We start from the raw sequence: 19,264 nt of genomic DNA, 5'->3' as shown, positions 1-19,264 counted from the left end.
ATGTTTTTTTTTTTTGAGACAAAGTTTCTCTGTTGTAGAACTTTCTGTCCTGGAACTCACTCTGTAGACCAGGCTGGCCTCAAACTCAGAGAGATTCACCTGCCTTTGCCTCTTGAATGCTGGGATTAAATACATGCACCACCATTGCACAGATGACTTGTAGGTTTTTTGTTTGTTTGTTTTGCAAAGATAAACTATATAGACCTGGGCATTTATCAAAATAAAAATGTAAATTCATAACCACCCAAACATCTCTAAGTCAAAGTTTATAGTAGCTTTATTCAAACATGCTAAAAGCTGGAAAGATCTCACAGGCATTCATCTGGTAAGCATATAAAATGTAGACTACTCCTATAAAGACTATCTATACAGTAATCAAAGAAACCAGTTATCCATGGACAGATCTCAAAGACATCCCATTAAGTTAAAGATAGACATATTCAGATTACTACAGTATACTCCATCCACATGACACTCTGGAACAGAAGGGAACACTATGAGACACGGTTAATTTATAAAAAGATCGTGGGGTCTTGAGAGATGGCCCAGCAGTTTAGAGCAGTGGCTGCTCTTCCAGAGGTCCTTAGGTCCAATTCCCAGCACCCATACAGTGTTTCACAATCATCTGTGGCCCTAACACTTTTTCTAGCTTCTGTGGGCACTATGCCCATACAGGCTATATGGACCAACATACATGCAGGCAAAACACCCATACACATAAAATAACCAATGGTTGTAAAAGGATGATAGTAAAAGGTTTGTTTTATAATCTTCCTCTTTTTTTTTTGTTTGTTTGTTTGTTTTCTAGACAGGGTTTCTTAGTACTGGAACTCACTCTGTAGACCAGATTGGCTTTGACCTCAGAACTCTGCCTACCTCTGCCCTCTAGTGCTACAATTAAAGATGTGTGCCATTACCATCAGGCTTATAAGTTTTAAAGTGATGAAAATGTTAATATATCTTAGTGGTTATTTAACTGAGTACATGTCTCAAATTCATAATAGCATACATAAATTAATTTTATTGCTAACTATGTAGTCAACTTGACTTACAAAAAAAACAAATTCAAGTTTTAAAACTTTTCAGTTATGCCATAATACAGTGCACTTACTGTATTTGCCTTTCCCCCAAACTTCTTAAAAGCATAAATGCCATCTTTCACTTAAAAACAACAATTAACAACAAAAACAACTCACTACAGTAGTTATTTAATAAGTAATTTCTGAAGGTCACCTCTTCTGTAAAATCTTAAGATCTAATCTTACCCCCTAGAGACTATTCACATGGGTGAACATCATTAGAAATTTACCTGGATGCCAGCTTATTTTTTTCTTTCCTTGACCTTGGCCTCGCTGTTAAGGGAAGCTCACTAACTGGAGTCAGGTCACTGATCACCTTATTCAGCTTGCGCAGTTCATTACCAATCTGGAGTAGTTTTTTAGGGTTTGGAGTAAGGTCTTCCACATCAGTCCTCCGTGACTTCTTAACTGCGTATTTCCCTACAAGTCATTTGAAAGGAGTGTAAGTTACATCATTTTATTTTCTATAGCTACCAGCAGCATGCAATTTCTATAGCTACCAGCAGCAGCTGGCTTTTCATTTTAGATCTCCTGGTACATTTCAGGGGGGCACAGAATGTCTTAACTTAAAAGGATGAGCTTCTTCTCTCTCCATCTAGTCCTGTGGCTAGAGACATGATAATATCCTAGGGCTACAGCTCAGTAAGCAACAGAACCACTGGCTAGCATACACAAAGTCCTGGATCCAGTCTCTAGCTAGGAACAAAACAGGCTGATCCCACTGTTGCTATCCTCTAGGTCTGATTCCCAATGTAACGGAGTCCTAACTCTTTGCATAGTAGGACTAAGTATCTTACACCTCAGCTTTGAACATAAGTTCAATTGCACACAGAAATCCAGGAAAGTTTACCTAAACCAAGTCGTGAGTCTGGGAATAAGATAAGGCAAAAGCTCTTCTTCAGCCGCCTAACTCACTCACCTCTCTCCTCCACCTTTCCCAAGTGCCCCAACCCAGTAACCATGGGGCCTCAAGCATACTAAGCAAGCACTGACCACTGACCCACACACCAGTGCACTGCTCTTAAGTAGTATAGCACACCCAACAAATTTCCTAAGATTTATCACAAGCTACATGGAATTATTTACTGGACCTTATTTTCATTTCTAATTTAAAAAAAAAAAAGCCTGAATGCAAAAATTCACTAAGAGGCCAGGGCCAGGCAGTGGTGGCGCACACCTTTAATCCCAGCACTCAGGAGGCAGAGGCAGGCACATTTCTTGAATTCAAGGCCAGCCTGGTCTACAGAGTGAGTTCCAGGACAGCCAGGACTACACAGAGAAACCCTGTCTCGAAAAACCAAAAAAAGAAAGAAAANAAAAGAAAAGAAAAGAGAAGAGAAGAGAAGAGAAGAGAAGAGAAGAGAAGAGAAGAGAAGAGAAGAGAAGAGAAGAGAAGAGAAGAGAAGAGAAGAGAAGAAAAGAAAAGAAATTCACTGGAAGAGAAAGAGTAGAGTACAGACCTGGGACTAGGAAAACAAGACCAGAGTAACAAACATGCTAGGAGCTCGTTCTCCCAAAATGCTCAGCAAGTCAAGTCTGTGGCATGACTGAGCTTTCTTAACCAAGCTCATTCATACCTTCTCTCTGCCTTTCTGGCAGACTACTTGATGTTAATGTGAAACAATAGAAGAAATTCTACTTAATCACAGCTTTCAGGACCCACAACTCTAGGCTTGAGCTATCTAAACCATAAGCTTCTCCTGATTCTTATAAACTCCTCTCTACTCTTTTTCCACAAACATGTTTCTTTTTTACCCTCTGTTTTTCTTCCCATAGCCATTTAAAGTTAATCTCCCCAATAAATGAGGACTGCAGTGGAAGAAAATGGGAAGAGACTGACAAGAAGTCTTCTTTCTCCTCAGTGTGTTGCTTGTTTTTTGACAGGGCAAAAACCAATAATCTCCTGGCCATTTATTGAAGGAAGCAGAGGAAGAGGAGCCAGAAATGGTTCTCCACACTGATGGAAGGTGTATATAAGAAGGAACAGTTGTGACAGAAAAGCTCTCTTTAAAAACAAAAGACAAAAAAAAAAAAAAAAAAAAAAAAAAACTCTTTGATGTCCTCTCAAGTTGCCTATGAATGGCTGAAAACCCAAGCACACTAAGCATTTTGGTTCCTTATCTTTGTTTACAGTGACAAAGACAGGTGTGGTAGCATATACCTTATAGTCCCAGAATGAGGCAGAGGATTCAAAGTTCAAAGCCAAACTGGGCTACACAGAGACTTAGAGGCCAGTCTAGGCTATCTACTCAAAATAAAAAGTATCTTCACCCCCTAAAGAAGAGAAAAGGGTACTAAGTCTTTTTTCAAACCTCTTACCATGATGTAAGCCATTTTTCTGGTATATATTACTTGGCAAGGTATCTCGGTTCCACTCGGAAGGCCTCAGAATCCCCTCTTGCTGTGACGGTGTAAGCTGCTCACTATACTCCCAGAAGTACCTTCTTTTCCCTCTCTTCCGAGAAGATATGGAAGTCATCTCCTTCAAGTCCTCTACAGAGTCATTTTCATAGCCTTAAAAAAACATGGTCCCACAATTGTCAAGCTCCAGACATTCAATAAGTCTCTCAGAATAAGCAAACAAAAATCCTTCTATTTGTAACTTGAGATACTTCTTTCACCTGAAGTATCAAAGTCATGTTAAAAACAATATATCAAGTTTATAAATTACAGTATGTAGATCTCAAACTCATAATATCCAGAAATTAGTAAACATTTCATTACATAGCTATCTGGTATAGGGTTCTTTTTGTTTTTGGAAATTAGTATTGGATATTGTAGTATCTTCACATGATTAAGAACATAATTAAATACTATGTAGGAATCAACGTGTCATTACAATAAGTAACTAGTAAGAAATGGTGCCAGGCACCACATAGAAACTTAACCTCACTGATGTCTAGCTTTTTACAAGTCAAGGATATTGGATGTTTATAAAATTTGTTCAGATGATATAAAACCTGGAAGAGATGTCGTTGCTGGTGATGCATTGAGAAGTACTCACACATATGTGTGTAATTTGAATTTTTGGAAAGTTTTAACAATGCTGTCAACTATGGACAAAAGTATTCCAGTTTACCATGTTGGTTTTGGGTTAGATAGAATTAGCCTAGAAGAGTTCAAATTAAATTTATTCCACGTATACAAAAGTATTGTACTGTATTAAATATGTAAGACCTTATCTACATAAATTGGTTATAGAAACTAATAGTCTGTAAATAAAAAGGTGCCACCATAGAATGGACCTTAGGTTAGTACTACACTGTGGTTTCCAAATGTCTTCCTTTTATATTTGTGTCTACAACACTCACAAAGATCTGTATCTACAGTGGCATCCTAGTTTCATAGCAGCAGTGACTTTTCTTTCTTTTATTCTACTTCTTCTGAAAAAGTACAATAAAAGACAGTTCCCAAGCAAATAAATATACAGGTCTATTCTAGATCATATTCTTTCTCTCTCTCTCTCTCTCTCTCTCTCTCTCTCTCTCTCTCTCTCTCTCTCTCTCTCTCTCTCTTTTGGTGTTTTGAGACAGGGTTTCTCTGTATAGCCTTGGCTGTCCTGGAACTCACTTTGTAGACCAGACTGGCCTCGAACTCAGAAATCCACCTGCCTCTGCCTCCCAAGTGCTGGGATTAAAGGTGTGCGCCACCACGCTAAGCTTCTAGATCATTCTTTAGTGGACTTGTTACTTTATTCTATACCACTGAAGGGTATACTTCCCTTACTTATGAAAAGTTCCAGAAAATACTTAATTCTGAGCTGCTGGAATTGTTGAAAAAAGTCAGTGTAGGAAGCCTGGGAACCTAAAACGCCTTCAGAGAACGATCATCACAGATGAACTCCACAGGGCAGTGGCACGGGGTTGAAGAAGGTACATGCCAAGTAAAATGGCCACATTTTCCTTCTGAAACATGACTCTGGAACTATCCCTACAATGTGAGGATACCTGGTCACTAGGGAGAAAGCTCTTTGAATGTTAGAATTTTACCAACTTTTCTTCAGAGTCTCAATCAGGAGAGTATGACTCTATTTATATAAGAGAAGGCAGAAGAGGTACTGTGGCTCTCGGGGTTCAGGTAGAATCAGGACATAGTTATAAAGGAATATGAAGGAACTTTTCTGTATCTTGATTGTGACTATATTCACTTGTCAGAACTCACACACCCAAAGTACTCATACAAAGGTGCATGACAAGCAGAGTCAAGTTTTGCTGTGTGAAAATTATACCTCAATAAATAGGATTTAGACTGGGCAGTGGTAGTGCACACCTTTAATCCCAGCACTCGGGAGGCGGAAGCAGGCGGGTTTCTGAGTTCAAGGCCAGCCTGGTCTACAAAGTGAGTTCCAGGACAGCCAGGGCTATACAGAGAAACCCTGTCTCGAAAAAACAAACAAACAAACAAACAGGAGTCTGGATTGTAACTCAGTGGTTTGGGCCACTTAGTTGGCATGTGTGAGGTTTGTACTCAAAGGGGAAAAAAAGACAAATTCACAGAATGGTGTCTGGGCAATGGTACAAACTTTGTGCTTCATTCCTAACATTCACAGTACATTCTGTGTGGCTCAACAATGTAGAGAAATGTGAAATCTCTGGCCTTCAAAGAGGGTACACAGAGAGATAATGAGGTACATGCTGTTGTATATGTTGACTGTGTTTCACTTCACCCCTGACCAAACTATGTCACAATCATTGTAGACTACCTTTCACCAAAAACAATGTAGAATGCAGTGTGAAACGAACCCTAGGTTTTTTTTAAAAAAGGGGGGGAGGGAGCAAGTGCAATGGTTCTGCAGGTGAAGACACTTGCTGCCAGATTCAACAACCTGAGTTTGATGCCCAGGACCCAGATGGTGGACAGAGAGAACTGACTCCTACAAGTCATCCTCTGACCTCCATATATGTACTATGGCACCTACACATACACAATATACAAAGAGAGATAGATAAATGAAAATCTTTTAAAAATGGTATAGAGTATATATTTTATTGTAGATAAAGGATTTCACCTTGTTCTTGTTACTAACCTATCTTTAGAAAAGAGGAAAGGGTCACATTATGCCACCAGCTGAGACATTTTTAGTTGGCGCTTGCCCCACAGTAAACTAAGCAAAACATTACTGCTTACACAACCCCAAACAGAAAGACGGACAACCAAAAGAATCTTGTCTCCCTACCAGCACCCATAACCAGTATTTTACACATCTGTTCTACCCCAGTCCAAAGCATAGGGACAAACTTTATTTCACTTTCTTAAGCAACCCCCTTTCCCACCATATTTCAATATGTTCCCTCAGTCAACACCTACCTTTGCTAGTCTGCAGGTGGCAAGACTTGTTTACTCACTCAATACTTATGGAACTCATTTGATGTTTCTAAGAAGTGACTGCCTCAGCTGCACAGACTGACATGATGAGAGGAGCCTGACACGAATAGCAAAACTGAGCTGGGTCAGCTCTTAGGATTCAAGGAGCCCAGCTCTGGATCCACATTGCACTATTCTACCTAACTGGTTGAGTGGTCTACAAGTCTTGCTCACTTTAAGCCAAATTCAGAGTCGCAGCAATGTTTATTTCTTCATCCCACCCAAATCAGGTACTAGATTTATTTCTGTGTTCAATGCTCCCAAGGAGCATTTAGGAGCTGCCAGCTTTCTGACCCAATCTTTTCTACTAACATATCCTATAAATTTATTACCACTCCACTCCCAACTCACAGAGTGTGTCCAGCCACACCCTGTTCAACATAAAGGCCATGGTACCAAGTAAAATGGAAAATGACATGCTTACTCACTGATCTAACACCCACTGCCACTCATTCTTCTCACAAAATATGCCCAGAGGAACTCTTTTGCTATAACAGGAGTCTAACCACCACCACCCAAAGTGAATCTGTGGCCAAGTTAAGTTTTACAGAACCATGCTCCTCCATCCCTAGCTGGCCAAGGCACAGAGCACATAAACATTATTAATAGACTCTGAAAGAGCCTGCTATAGTGGTACACACAGTTAATCCCAGTATTCAGGAGGCAAGAACAGGCAGATTTATGAGTTTAGGGCTAGCCTGGTCTACATAGTGAGTTCCAGGAACCAGGGCTACAGAGAGACCCTGTTTCAAAATATAAAAATAAAAGCATGACTTTCAGAGGATCTGGGGAGACTGCTTCATGGTGGAGTAACTACGGCATACCATGTGGAGGGCTGAAGGTTCGATCCCCACCACTACAATGGTAGGGAGGAATGACTGGAAAATCCCAAGAGCAAATAAATCTGTTCAACTCTAACTTCTATTAAGGCAAGGATTCCATTAATTTCCATATAATACCTAATATATGCAATGCCTAACATAAACGATATTAAAACATGTTTTGATAAATGATTTCTTGATTCTCTTTTCGACCCTGCTTCTTTTTTGTTGATATACTGCCTTAATTATCTAACCCATTTCTTGTTGACATGATTAAATTAGGATAGGAGTGTGGTGTTCACTCTATCCTGGTATTTGGGAAGTAGAGGTGAGAGGATCAGGAGTTTAAAGTCAACGGTAGGTATATATCAAATCTAGGGCAGCCTGGACTACAGTAGATCTCGTGCCTAACCAAAAAAACAAACAATGACAACAGAAAGGAAGTAAGAATGCCATATTTACAAAACGTCCAGCCACACAGCTATGGTCTGAACAGACTACAAGCAAAGTCAACTGTGAAAAATGCTCAGTGAGAATTACAAAATAAGTTCTCACTTTTAAGGAAGTGAGTTCTTGTTCTTGAACCATGCAATTTAACAACCTGAACAGTTGTAGCCAGTCTACAGAATAGGCTCTATTAGCACTTGACAGTCTGTTCAGAAGAGAAACTGAAACTTTATTTTGCACCTCTCCTGGAACTTTGCAAGATCATCAACTGCATAGCCATTTGCCAAGAAACAGAATTTCAGGAGTTGGTCATCACAAAAGGACCTTTGTAAACCACTCACTCAACCCCAGACTACTGCTCTGACAGGAGTATAACTAGCCTTATTTTATTGATTCAAAAAATGTCTTCCTATTTCTCACCCACAATTTCCTTTTGCACCCCTCAAGCTGGTTTAAATCTTTCTTTCAAGAAAAGAAATAATTTGTACCAAAAAATATTTTAAAGCCCAAATAAGTTCTATAAAATTGTGTTAATTTATGGTGCAATTATGTCATTCATTAACATCTAGAATACTGCACAAGTAGTCCTAACCAAAAGCTTCACTTCAAGTCAACTGAAAGTGAATGAATTTAAATGGCATATTCATTTAGACATTAAGTGGGATTATCACTTAGATCCAGGAAGAGCACCAGACTACACTAAATACCTACTAATACATAAAGCCACTGCCTAGCTGCTCAAGAATAGCAGTCTCTAATGAAGGCTTATGCTATGGAAGAAAAGGAAAGAGGATATGACTAGACAAACTAAAAAACGTGTAGTCTCTGTATAAATCAAAATTCTGAGAAAATGGAAATGTTGTCATGGAGACCGAGTTTTCTTGAATTCACCTATGTGATCTCAAAACACTGAAAATACAAATCCAATATGGCGGGCATACCAGCATAATCTGTTAGAAGAATCTCTGGGTAATAAACCAGGAAAAGCTAGATGCCAGCTGTCTGAAGATGTGGATAGTAGGTGCACATCCATAGTCTAATAGTAAGGAAAACAGATATGTGTAAAGCAAAGGAGGACCTTTCTAATCTGCCCGCTACAATGGAAGTGGTGTCCAGACACAGTCTTCCATAAAGACCCTTATGGGGCAAGCTATCACACACCTGCTGAACCCTCAGACACTATGAAAACCATAAAGGCCACAATCCAAGATAAGGAAGAATTTTTCCTGACCAGCAAAGTTTGATCTTTGCTGGTAAGCAAATACAAGAGTGATGTGCTTTGTCTGACACAACATTCAAAGGCGTCCACCTTCATCTTTTGTTGAGACCTTGTGGTGGTGCTAAAGGGTAGAGGAAGCCACATACTACGAAAAAGGTTAAGTTGACTCTACTGAAATGAAAAGAAAAAAAAATACACAAGACAAAAACAGTAACAACAAAAAGCTTGCCAACCGATACTCTTGTAAAACACAGGAAAAGCATTACTAGGCTGTGTGCTGAAATCTGGCAAGCACACTGACTAAAACTAACTAAGTCTGTATCAGAACCATGAGGTATTCAACAACATGGCTACAGACAGAGTTGACAAAGAAACATAAAAGACGTACGTTCCAAGCAGCCTTCAACACTGGAAGAACCGTCCCAAAGACAGACCAGTGACCTGTGACCCTAACTGTGAAGAACTTAAGAGTTTAACAGACATCTGGACAAGCAGGAAGGACCACTGAGAATTGAGGTTGTGAGCAGCAAACAGTGGAGACTGCATTCAGACACTATACCCCACCAAGCTCTTCCCTTTATATTTAATACCCAGTACCAATTTAACCACATGAGTCTGTCCTCTTCTCCCTCTACCCTTACTCATCTGGTCCCCTTTCTTTCTTCTTTTCTCCTAAGCTTATACTCTTTGCCTTCTCACATTCCATTTGACAGGTTTTCCCAAAAATTACAGGCTAGCTTGATTTGTAGGGTTTCCTTATCTCATCCTGCTGGGCCCTGGGAATCTTTTAGAGTATTCTGTTGCACTTTTTTCCATCTCTTTTTTTTTTCATTCTCCTTTAGGCAGACTGCCTCACTGTGTCCCTATTTCACCTTCTCTCTTTATTTTTCTTCCTCTATTTTTTCTGTATCAACCCGATACTAACCACAAATTAATTTTTCCCCATTTCTACTCATTTGACAGGAACTGACACCTTAGTTTATCATGCTACTAGTGTTCCTTTATTTCCTAAAATAATTAGAGCTTAGGGGGTGATTGTTACTTAACTATGACTGTAAATTCATGCTAGGCCTATATTTCACTTGTGTTTTTTTTTCTGTAGACAATATTTTAAGTCCTGGAGACTTAACTAGTACATGAAGCACCAATATAGCAGAGCAAAATGGCATCTCAATCCTATTACATCCTAGTCTCTCTTAAATGTTTTAAACATTTCTAATAGAAGAGTAAGAGTGATTTAAAAAGAAAAATAATCAACCTAATACCAGATGCATAAATCCCTATGCAAAAATATAAAAACATCAAACAAACAAAAAGAGAACGTGGCTCCTCCAAAATTTACCAATTGGATAGTAATATCCTCCAATGACAATGAATTAGATGAAATTCCAGACAACAATTATATTTAAAGAAATAAAAAGGAGATAAATAAATCCTGAATGAATTCCAAGAGAATATAAACAGCTAAACAAAAAACAAAAAAAAAAAATGAAGAAGAAGAAGAAGAAGAAGAAGAAGAAGTAGTAGTAGTAGTAGTCGTCGTCGTCGTCGTCATCAGCACTGGACACAGTGCTGGCTAGTTTTTAAATGATAAAATCAGACTAAAAAGATTTGTGACCACCTAACCAGCTTTACAGAAGATATTTGAAGGAATGCTCTGAGCTAAAGAGAAAGATCTATCCCATGAAGATCTATCTTATAAGGACACATATGTTTTTATCTCATTTTGATTTCCTAGATTTACATAGATGAAATCATCTATAATATGGAAGTACAAGTGACATCAGGGGAAAAGAGGAACTACATAAGAAAGGGAAGTGCAGAGGTAAGGGAGAGCAGTAGCAGGGCAGAGCTTCCCATCCTTCCTTCCTCATGTCTGACCCTTTAATACAGTTCCTCATGTTGTGTTTACCTCCAACCACAAAATTATTTTGTTGCTACTTCGTAACTATAATTTTGCTACTGTAATGAATAATAATGTAAATATCTGATATGCAGGATATTGGACATGGGACCCCAAAGGAGTCATGACCCACCGGTTGAGAACGGGTATACTAGGGTATGAAGAGAATGTACTCAGTATATATTCGTGTGTGTGTGTGTGTGTGTGTGTGTGTGAGAGAGAGAGAGAGAGAGAGAGAGAGAGAGAGAGAGAGAGAGAGAATATGAATGAATAAATGAATGAAGAATATCAAAGAACTAAAGACAAAGATTGGAAGTGTACCAACAGTGGTAGAATACTTTCCTAGCATATGCAAGTCCAAGATTTGTTGCCAGCACTTCAAAATTACATGCTAACAGTAAAAAAAATCAATAAATCCTTACCTATCAATAATTAATGATACTACAAAGTAAAGTAAAATGTGATAGGGAAAAGCCTCTCATCCAGTACTTGGGTGGATGAGGCAGGTGAACACAAGTTCAATGTCAGCCTAAAGTACATAGATAGCATACTTCAGGCAAGAGACACAATTCAGGGCAAATGAGAGGGGAAGGTGGTCCATGACACTGTGTGCTAGACTTGGAGTGGACTTTAAGCAGCAAGCTCTCACTAAAGATAAAGAAAAGTTGTGTATGCTGATAAAGAAGGTTATTTCATCAAGAACAACTTTTAAATATACCCACATCAAAACACCTAACTATATAAAGCAAATAATAACATTACTGACAAGAAAAAAATGCTTAATTTAATAGTGAGGAACTTAAATACTACTTGCTTTTCATAATGGATGGATCAAAAAGAGGATCCTCTAAGAGGGTACTCCTCCACCCATCAACAAACTCCTGCCTAACCACCCTCTACAATCCTCCTCCACTGGGGAAAGTAACTTAAAACAGGACCATCTATCTATCCTATCTATCCTCAAATACAAACCTACAAAAGATACTGAAAGGAAAACTCCAACCCAAGGAGGTTAATTTAACAATACCCCCCCCCAAAATAGGAAATAAGTAATTTGACACAAGCAAAACCAAAAGAAGTGACATAAGACATACATACATACACACACACACACACACCACCACCACCACCACCACCAACAACAACAACAACAACATTAAAATAACAGGAAAAAACAAGACATAGCAGACTTGAACATTGAAAAGAAGATGGACAAACACAGAAGCTTCCATCCCATAGCAGTGAACTTCAGATTCATTTAGAGAATAAACAGAATTATCTAGGACAGATTGTTAAAACTACAAAACTGAAGTCTCACAAACTTATGAAGGATGAAACCATATCATTTTTCAAATTTCTTACAGCACACACACACACATCAGTGCAATGAAAAACGAAAATGGTTTAAGGATTTTATTACCAGACATTGTGGTTCATCTGTAATTCAATTGGCCGTGGCAAGAATACCATGAATTTAAGAAAAACCTGTGCTATACAGCAAGTATCAGGTCAGCCAGGACAATACAGTAAGACCTTGCAGAAAGAGGGAAAGCAAGAAAGGGAGAGAGGGACAGATAGGAACTACAGAATAAAGAGCAACAGACTACAGAACAAAGGCCAACTGAAGTTTTTCCTTGTAACTGTCTTAAGTCAGTTTGTTTCTACCTGCACAAATATCGTGACCAAAAAGCAAGTTGCGGAGGAAAGGGTTTTTATTCAGCTTACACTCCCACATTGCTGTTCATCACCAAAGGAAGTCAGGACTGGAACTCAAGAAGTCTGGTCAGGAAGCAGAAGCTGATGCAGAGGCCATGGAAGGATGTTACTTACTGGCTTGTTTCACCTGGCTTGCTCAGCTTGCTTTCTTACAGAACCTAAGACTACCAGCCCAGGGATGGCACCACCCTCAATGGGCCCTCCCACCCTTGATCACTAATTGAGAAAATACCTTACAGCTGGCTCTCATGGAGGCATTTCCTCAAAGGATGCTCCTTTCTCTGTGATAACTCCAGCTTGTGTCAAGTTGACACACAAAACCAGCCAGTACAATTCCTTTTACACAAGTGTAGAGATTGTACATTTAACACACAAAAGTTGCCTGGTTTAGGAAGAGTTTAAGTAAAATGTAACCTTAAGTTCAATGTGAAGGAAAACAGCAGGGAGGAGGAGAAGAGAAGGTGGTACAGAGAAGAAGAGGAGGGAGAAAGAAAGCTAAGAGAGGAAGGAGTGAAGAGTAGGGAGGAGACAGAAGCAGAATGGAGAAGGCCACAGATCTACCCCAAATAACAAAGGTGACAGAAAAATCATGATGCTGATCTGGTAGATGAAAATCTTAGGGAAGACTCCATAAACATAGGCGATGCAAGTAGAAACAGAGGAATGCGGTTTTTTCAAACTAAAAAGCTTCTGAACAACAAAACCAAACAAAACAGTGAAGAGACAGCCTATAAAACATAAGAAATAGATACTAACAGTATATACAACATTAAGTTAATATCTAAAACAAAGAAAATAAACAAAAGATAACCCATCTTACAAACATGGTAAAGATCCTAAATAGGTATTTCTCAAAAGATATCCAAATGTTCAACAGGTATAAGAAAACATTCTCAATACCATTAATCATCAATAAAACACAAAAATCAGAGAGACACTATGCTACATAGGTCATAATGACCCATCAGCAGTTGGACAGACACTGTTGTCAAAGAATGGTGAAGAGAGAGCTCTTTTCATTGTCAGTGAAAATGTAAACTGGTATGGTTTTTATGGAAAGCAGTATCGAAGTTCCTCAAGAAACTGAAAACAGCTGGCACAGCAGCATGAACCTACAATCCCAGTACTCAGAACCCTGTGTTGCAAGAGGACTCCAAGTTAGAGACCAGCCCAGATTACATATTCAGTGCCAATATAAAGGAGAGAGCTAGACCCTAGCTCAAAAAAGGCAGGCCAGACACTGAGGATTTATCTCAGTGCTATTTGTCTAGCACATGGAACAAACAGGGTTTGCCCAGTACAGAAAAACAACACAAAAAGCAATGGCCATAGATTTAGCTCAGTGGTAGTCCAACACAGAATACACAAGGCCCTGAGTTTGAGCACAATCATCTAAATAAAAATAAAAATACCAAATGATAAAGCAGTCCCACGTCCCTGAAAAGAGGCCTGAGGAAATGGCTCTGCTCTTTCAAAAGGCCTCAGTATCCATGTCAGGCCACTCACAACTGCCTGAAACTCCAACTTGCACTCAGTGAGCACAGCCACCCAAACCCTTTTTTGTTTTGTTTTGTTTTTTTGAAACAGGGTTTCTCTGTGCTGTCCTGAAACTTACTCTGTAGACCAGGCTGGCCTCGAGCTCAGAAATCCACCTGCCTCTGCCTCCCAAGTGCTGGGATTAAAGGCGTGCGCCACCACTGCCCGTCTATAATTTTTTAAAGTAAGATTTATTGATTTTATGTGTAAGAACATTCTGCCCACATGTGTACATATACACCACATGTGTGCCTGCTGTTCAAGGTAGTCAGAAGAGGGCATTGGACCCCCTAAACTGAAGTTACAAATAGTTGTCAGCCACTGCTTGGGTGCTGGGAACACTAAATTCTGGTCCCCTGTAAGAGCAACAAAAGTGCTCCTAGTCACTGAGCCATCTCTCCAGCCTCTCACAAACATAATTTAAAATAATAAAAATAAATATTTTTTGGCTTGTTTTAAATGGCCAGATGCATACCTTTAATCAGAAGATATTCAGAAGACAGAAGCACACAAATCTCTTGTAAAGTAGAGGCCAAGCTGGTCTGCACACAAGTTCAGAACAGCCAGGGCTATGTAAGACTATGTCTCCAAAAATATTAATAAGAAAATAGAAAGCATTCTCTTGAAAGCTACCTGTACTCCTATATTAACCATAATACTTCTAATATCCAAGCAAATGTACAGATACAAATATGCAAATATATACAATATAACTTATCCTCTAAGGCTTACATTTATGACAAGGTGAATCTACTTGTTATGCCAACTAAAACAGAACAGGCACAGAAAGCTTGCAAAGGCTCTACATGTGGGACTAAAGTCAAACATATAGAAGTAGAGAACATGGCTGTCAGGAGCTGAAGATGTGGACATGTGAGGTGTTCATCAAAGAGCAAATTGCTGTTTTGCAGAGTAAGTTCTAAAAACCTAATGTACAGACAGCATATAGACAATACAAGAAATATAGTTAGTACTCAAAAAAGAAAATGTAATTATGTCAAGTAATGGATGTTAATTAGCATGTGATAACAACAATGTAATAAAAAATACCATGCTGTTTCTGCAGGGCGGTGGTGGCGCACGCCTTTAATCCCAGCACTCGGGAGGCAGAGGCAGGTGGATTTCTGAGCTCGAGGCCAGCCTGGTCTACAGAGTGAGTTCCAGCCAGGACAGCCAGGGCTACACAGAGAAACCCTGTCTCGAAAAACCAAAAAAAAAAAAAACATGTTGTGTCTCTTAAATATATCTCAATGAAAGTAATACAAGTCAAGGAAAAGCAAAATCACATCTAATATGGCATGAACAGCACACCTATTACTTGCCTTGGTGGCACTGAGAGGTACTGATCCTAGGATCCACCTGCTTGCAAGCACCACTGGAGAAGGTACTTCTTCCTTCCTCACATTCTTTCCTTTAATTCTCTATCCTTTTTGTGCTAACACACCCCTTAACACCCCATCCTAATTCTGTACAAGACCCTCATGCTTAGATCTAATGTGCCAGTCTTCAAGAGCCACACCTGGAGCTACAGAAACTACCCCTATTATACCCAGTCAAATTTCCCTTATACATTTCAATGTAGATTTTTATCAATGTACTATGAGAAAAATGGTCCTGACAAAGAGAAAAGACAATTCTATCCAAGATTCTAAAGTAAACCAAAGGGGAAAAAAAAAAGGTATAAACTCTTTTTCCTCCAAGTTAAACTTGAGGTATTTTTTACTTACTTAAAAAATACCCAAGCCAAACAATTTGTGGTATCAAATGCACAAATCTAAGTATTTGAATTTTAAAAATTATCAAAAATGAGAAAATCTTTAATGAATAATAATGCTTTGGAAGGGTGTGGCTCAGAGGTAGGTTTACCTAGTATATGTGAGGCTGGGGAACACTGCATCAGCCACAGCCACACCCACCCACATGCTCTTGCACACACATATACATGCACAGACACATACACACCCACACACATGCATTCACATACAGGCACACAGACACAGTGCTGCACTCTGACATAGTCACTGTCCACAGTTTCAGAAAATGGCATTATTTACAGTGCCTTAAATGCCAGAAATCACCATTTTAAACAAAAGGACTCTTTGATAACTTCACAAAGTTTAATTTTTAATTGGTTTTATGCAGGATTATTAGTATCAAGACTAATTTTGAAGCAAGTTAACTTTTGCTTAAAATTTAAAATCTTTACTTCTTTGTGCAGTATTTTTAACTGTGTGCCACTTAGATACAACGTTTTTATAAATGGTTATAAGTCAACAGTGGCTCTAACCCAAACATGTAAATGCTAAAGTGAATCAGCTGCCCACAGATCTGTTTCTTTTTCTGTTTCGTTTGTATGTACTGTACACAAAATGAGGAAGCATCCTCCTTCATGCTCTTCAAACTGTAGCATCAACTTTCTCATCTTAGGGATTTTTGGTTGTTTTTTTTTTTTTTTTTTCTGTTTGTTGCTTTTTAGAGATGAGGTCTCACTACACAGTCCTGACTGCCTTGGCACCAAGTATGCAGACCAGGCTGACCTCAAACTTTCGGTGGTCCTTCTACCCCTGGGATTATAAGCATGTAGCATCTCTAACACAATATATAGTTTCTTAATAGAGCAGACACAAAGAAAATGCTTGTCTTCAAACTGTCTACTAAGTAGGTTTCTGTTAACTGAGCATGAGTGACATGAGCTGACACCACTTGACTCTATTCTGTATACACCCATCTTAGCCACAAGAGAGGGGCACATGCAAAACAGGGTGCCCGATTTTAAACCAACATTCTCTTGGAGTTTTTACTTAAGTGCTCAAGAGGGTGACAAAGTAGACCACTTAACAAAAAAAGAAAGAAAAAAATAAGAATAAACCCTCAAAGAATCAAGATAAACTATGACATAGGCACAAATGATCATAAGCACAAATAATGGTTTTAGAATCATGTGGCTAAAAGCTACTTTTGATCCAAATAAAGACATTAAGTTATTTATTTTTTTAATCCCCGAACTAAAATATAGCGACCATCCAAAAAAAGCTTCCTATTTCAAACAGTGAATAGAAAGGTCAATTTAGTAGGCTCCAAGAGTTATACCTGGTTCAGAGAACGTGTCGCTGATATCATCATCTCTGTCATCCTCATAATCCTCTTCCTCTTCTTCCTCCTCTTCATTTTCAGAAAGCTCATGCTCACTGCCAAACCCTTCATCATGGTCCTCATCATCAAAATCATCTTCATCATCCTCATCATCTTCAGGACTGTATTTGGTTGGCTGTTCTCTCATGTTGTCAGAGACAAAAAGAGAGTAATTGTGCTCTTCTTTTTTCTGGGATGAATCTGAAACAGAAGTGCTGGCAGAAAGGCTGCCACTCTCTGCTGTGGCAACCAACCCAGGACTACCCTGGGGCAGAGGACTAAGTAATAGTTCCTGGGTTTCTTTGAAAGGCAAAGCAGGAGTGCCATGACCCTGATGAGGCTCTACCCCCCTTCTCTCCTGTCTCTTTGCCACAGCTCCACAGTAGCAGGTGTTCTCCTTTGCTGCATCTCTGTGGACCTGGCTCAGCAAGGGTCGGCCCTGTTGCACAGGGTTGATCTTGACTTTTGCTTTTTTTACATAGTCTTTACATTCAACATGAAAATTCACCTTTTCATTATGATACATGTTGGTCTTGACCATGATCTGTGTGCTTGAAGTAGGTTTGCTTGCTTTTTGGACACAGTCTGATGATGGGATCTCAGCCTGAAGTGTCTTTGAAGAACACACAGGGGCAGCTGCTCTATTTGTGATCTTTTTACTAGGAAAAGAGGAGGGGGGCAAGGGATTTTGTTTGACACTGAAGAGTGAATCAGGATAATAAAGGGAATCAGAAACAGACTGAGAGTCCTCACTATTGAGCTGGGCCAATGTTGGAGTTTTACTGATGACTTCTTCATCTTGGTAAGGGCTAGAAAAGTCATCAAGACCCAGGTAATCCACTTCTTTTGTCCCCCAAATGTCACAGCTGGTTAGCTTGGTGTACTTAGTTAAGTCTTCACAGTATGTATCCCACTGTTCCCAGTTTGAAGTTAAAGCATCCTCATTGTCCAGGACATCTGTGAAAGTCTCCAGATTTTCAATGTCTTTGCAGTCTTCCAAAGAAAGGAAGTTGTCTCTAGGATTCTGTTGATAATTCATCTCTCTATCCTAAGGAAGGTTTAAAACGGGAAGTCACATACCATGCTTTAGGAAGAAAATATTCACCTCCACCCATACCTGCAAATGCCAAAATAAATACTCTACCTCTGGTCTGTTTTAAAAGAAAAGCTACTGACATGATACCTTCCCCTTATATCTATATACTTTTATTTCACTGGGCAAGAACAAATGGGAAAATACTTTCTTTGAGAGACTAAAGTATGGGCCCAAACATTAAGGCCTCTTGTGATCTTAGAGGTATTCTTTAGAAATGAACTTCAAGTAACAGTCAAATATTGAAGACTTTATCTTCATCACAGAATTCCTCCACTCAAGGAGGAAATTAAATATGAAGACAAAGAGCCCAGAGAGTGCTGAAAATTAACTGTGAAACTGTAAGGACTTGGATAATACCTAGGTAACAATTCTTGGCATGGGAAGTCAAATAGTCTTCACGGACTGCAAAAATGTGATTTTATAGTGCAGTAAAAGGCCTGGAGTGGTGGCACAAACCTTTAATCCACTCAGAAGGCAGAAGCAGGATGATCTCTATGAGTTTGAGACCAGTCTGGTCTATATAGCAACTTCCAGGCCAGTCAGAGTTTCATCGTAAAACCCTATCTCAAAAATAAATAAACTGTAGATATATTCTATAGCCATGGAAAATGAAGTTGAGCCCTAATGCACTAACACAAAAGGTTATCCATCACATACTACTTTGTTTAGAAAAAGCAAACTCCAGTTGAAGAGAAGGCTTAATGGGTAAAGGCTTAATGACAAGCCTAACCATCTTAGTCTAACCCCAGGACCCATATGATGCAAGGAGAGAACCAGTCTCAGTTACCCTCTGTCCTAAACATCTACACTATGATATGTGCACACACACACACACACACACACACACACACACATACATACACACACGCACACACAGACTAAGTAAGTGGGGAGGTGGGAGGGGATGAGCAAACTGTATACCATTCCATCCAAGGTAAAAGGCATATTCAA

General features: G+C 39.2%; 1 protein-coding gene across 4 annotated transcripts in view; it reads right to left on the bottom strand.

Annotated features, from left to right (window-relative positions):
• Positions 1-19,264, bottom strand: part of Crebrf (CREB3 regulatory factor) — a 65,360-nt gene that overhangs the window by 20,402 nt on the left and 25,694 nt on the right. For all 4 annotated transcript variants that reach the window (XM_021221535.2, XM_029532935.1, XM_029532937.1 and 1 more), the window contains exons 4-6: positions 17,176-18,265; positions 3,399-3,593; positions 1,310-1,499 (exon numbers count right to left, since the gene is read on the bottom strand). In XM_021221535.2, coding sequence (XP_021077194.1) covers positions 1,310-1,499; positions 3,399-3,593; positions 17,176-18,265 — 1,475 coding nt within the window. The remainder of the gene's footprint in view (positions 1-1,309; positions 1,500-3,398; positions 3,594-17,175; positions 18,266-19,264) is intronic.

Source organism: Mus pahari, chromosome 21 (genome assembly GCF_900095145.1).
Source record: "Mus pahari chromosome 21, PAHARI_EIJ_v1.1, whole genome shotgun sequence".
Taxonomy (NCBI): Eukaryota; Metazoa; Chordata; class Mammalia; order Rodentia; family Muridae; genus Mus; species Mus pahari.
This window is presented reverse-complemented; position numbering and strand designations above follow the sequence as displayed.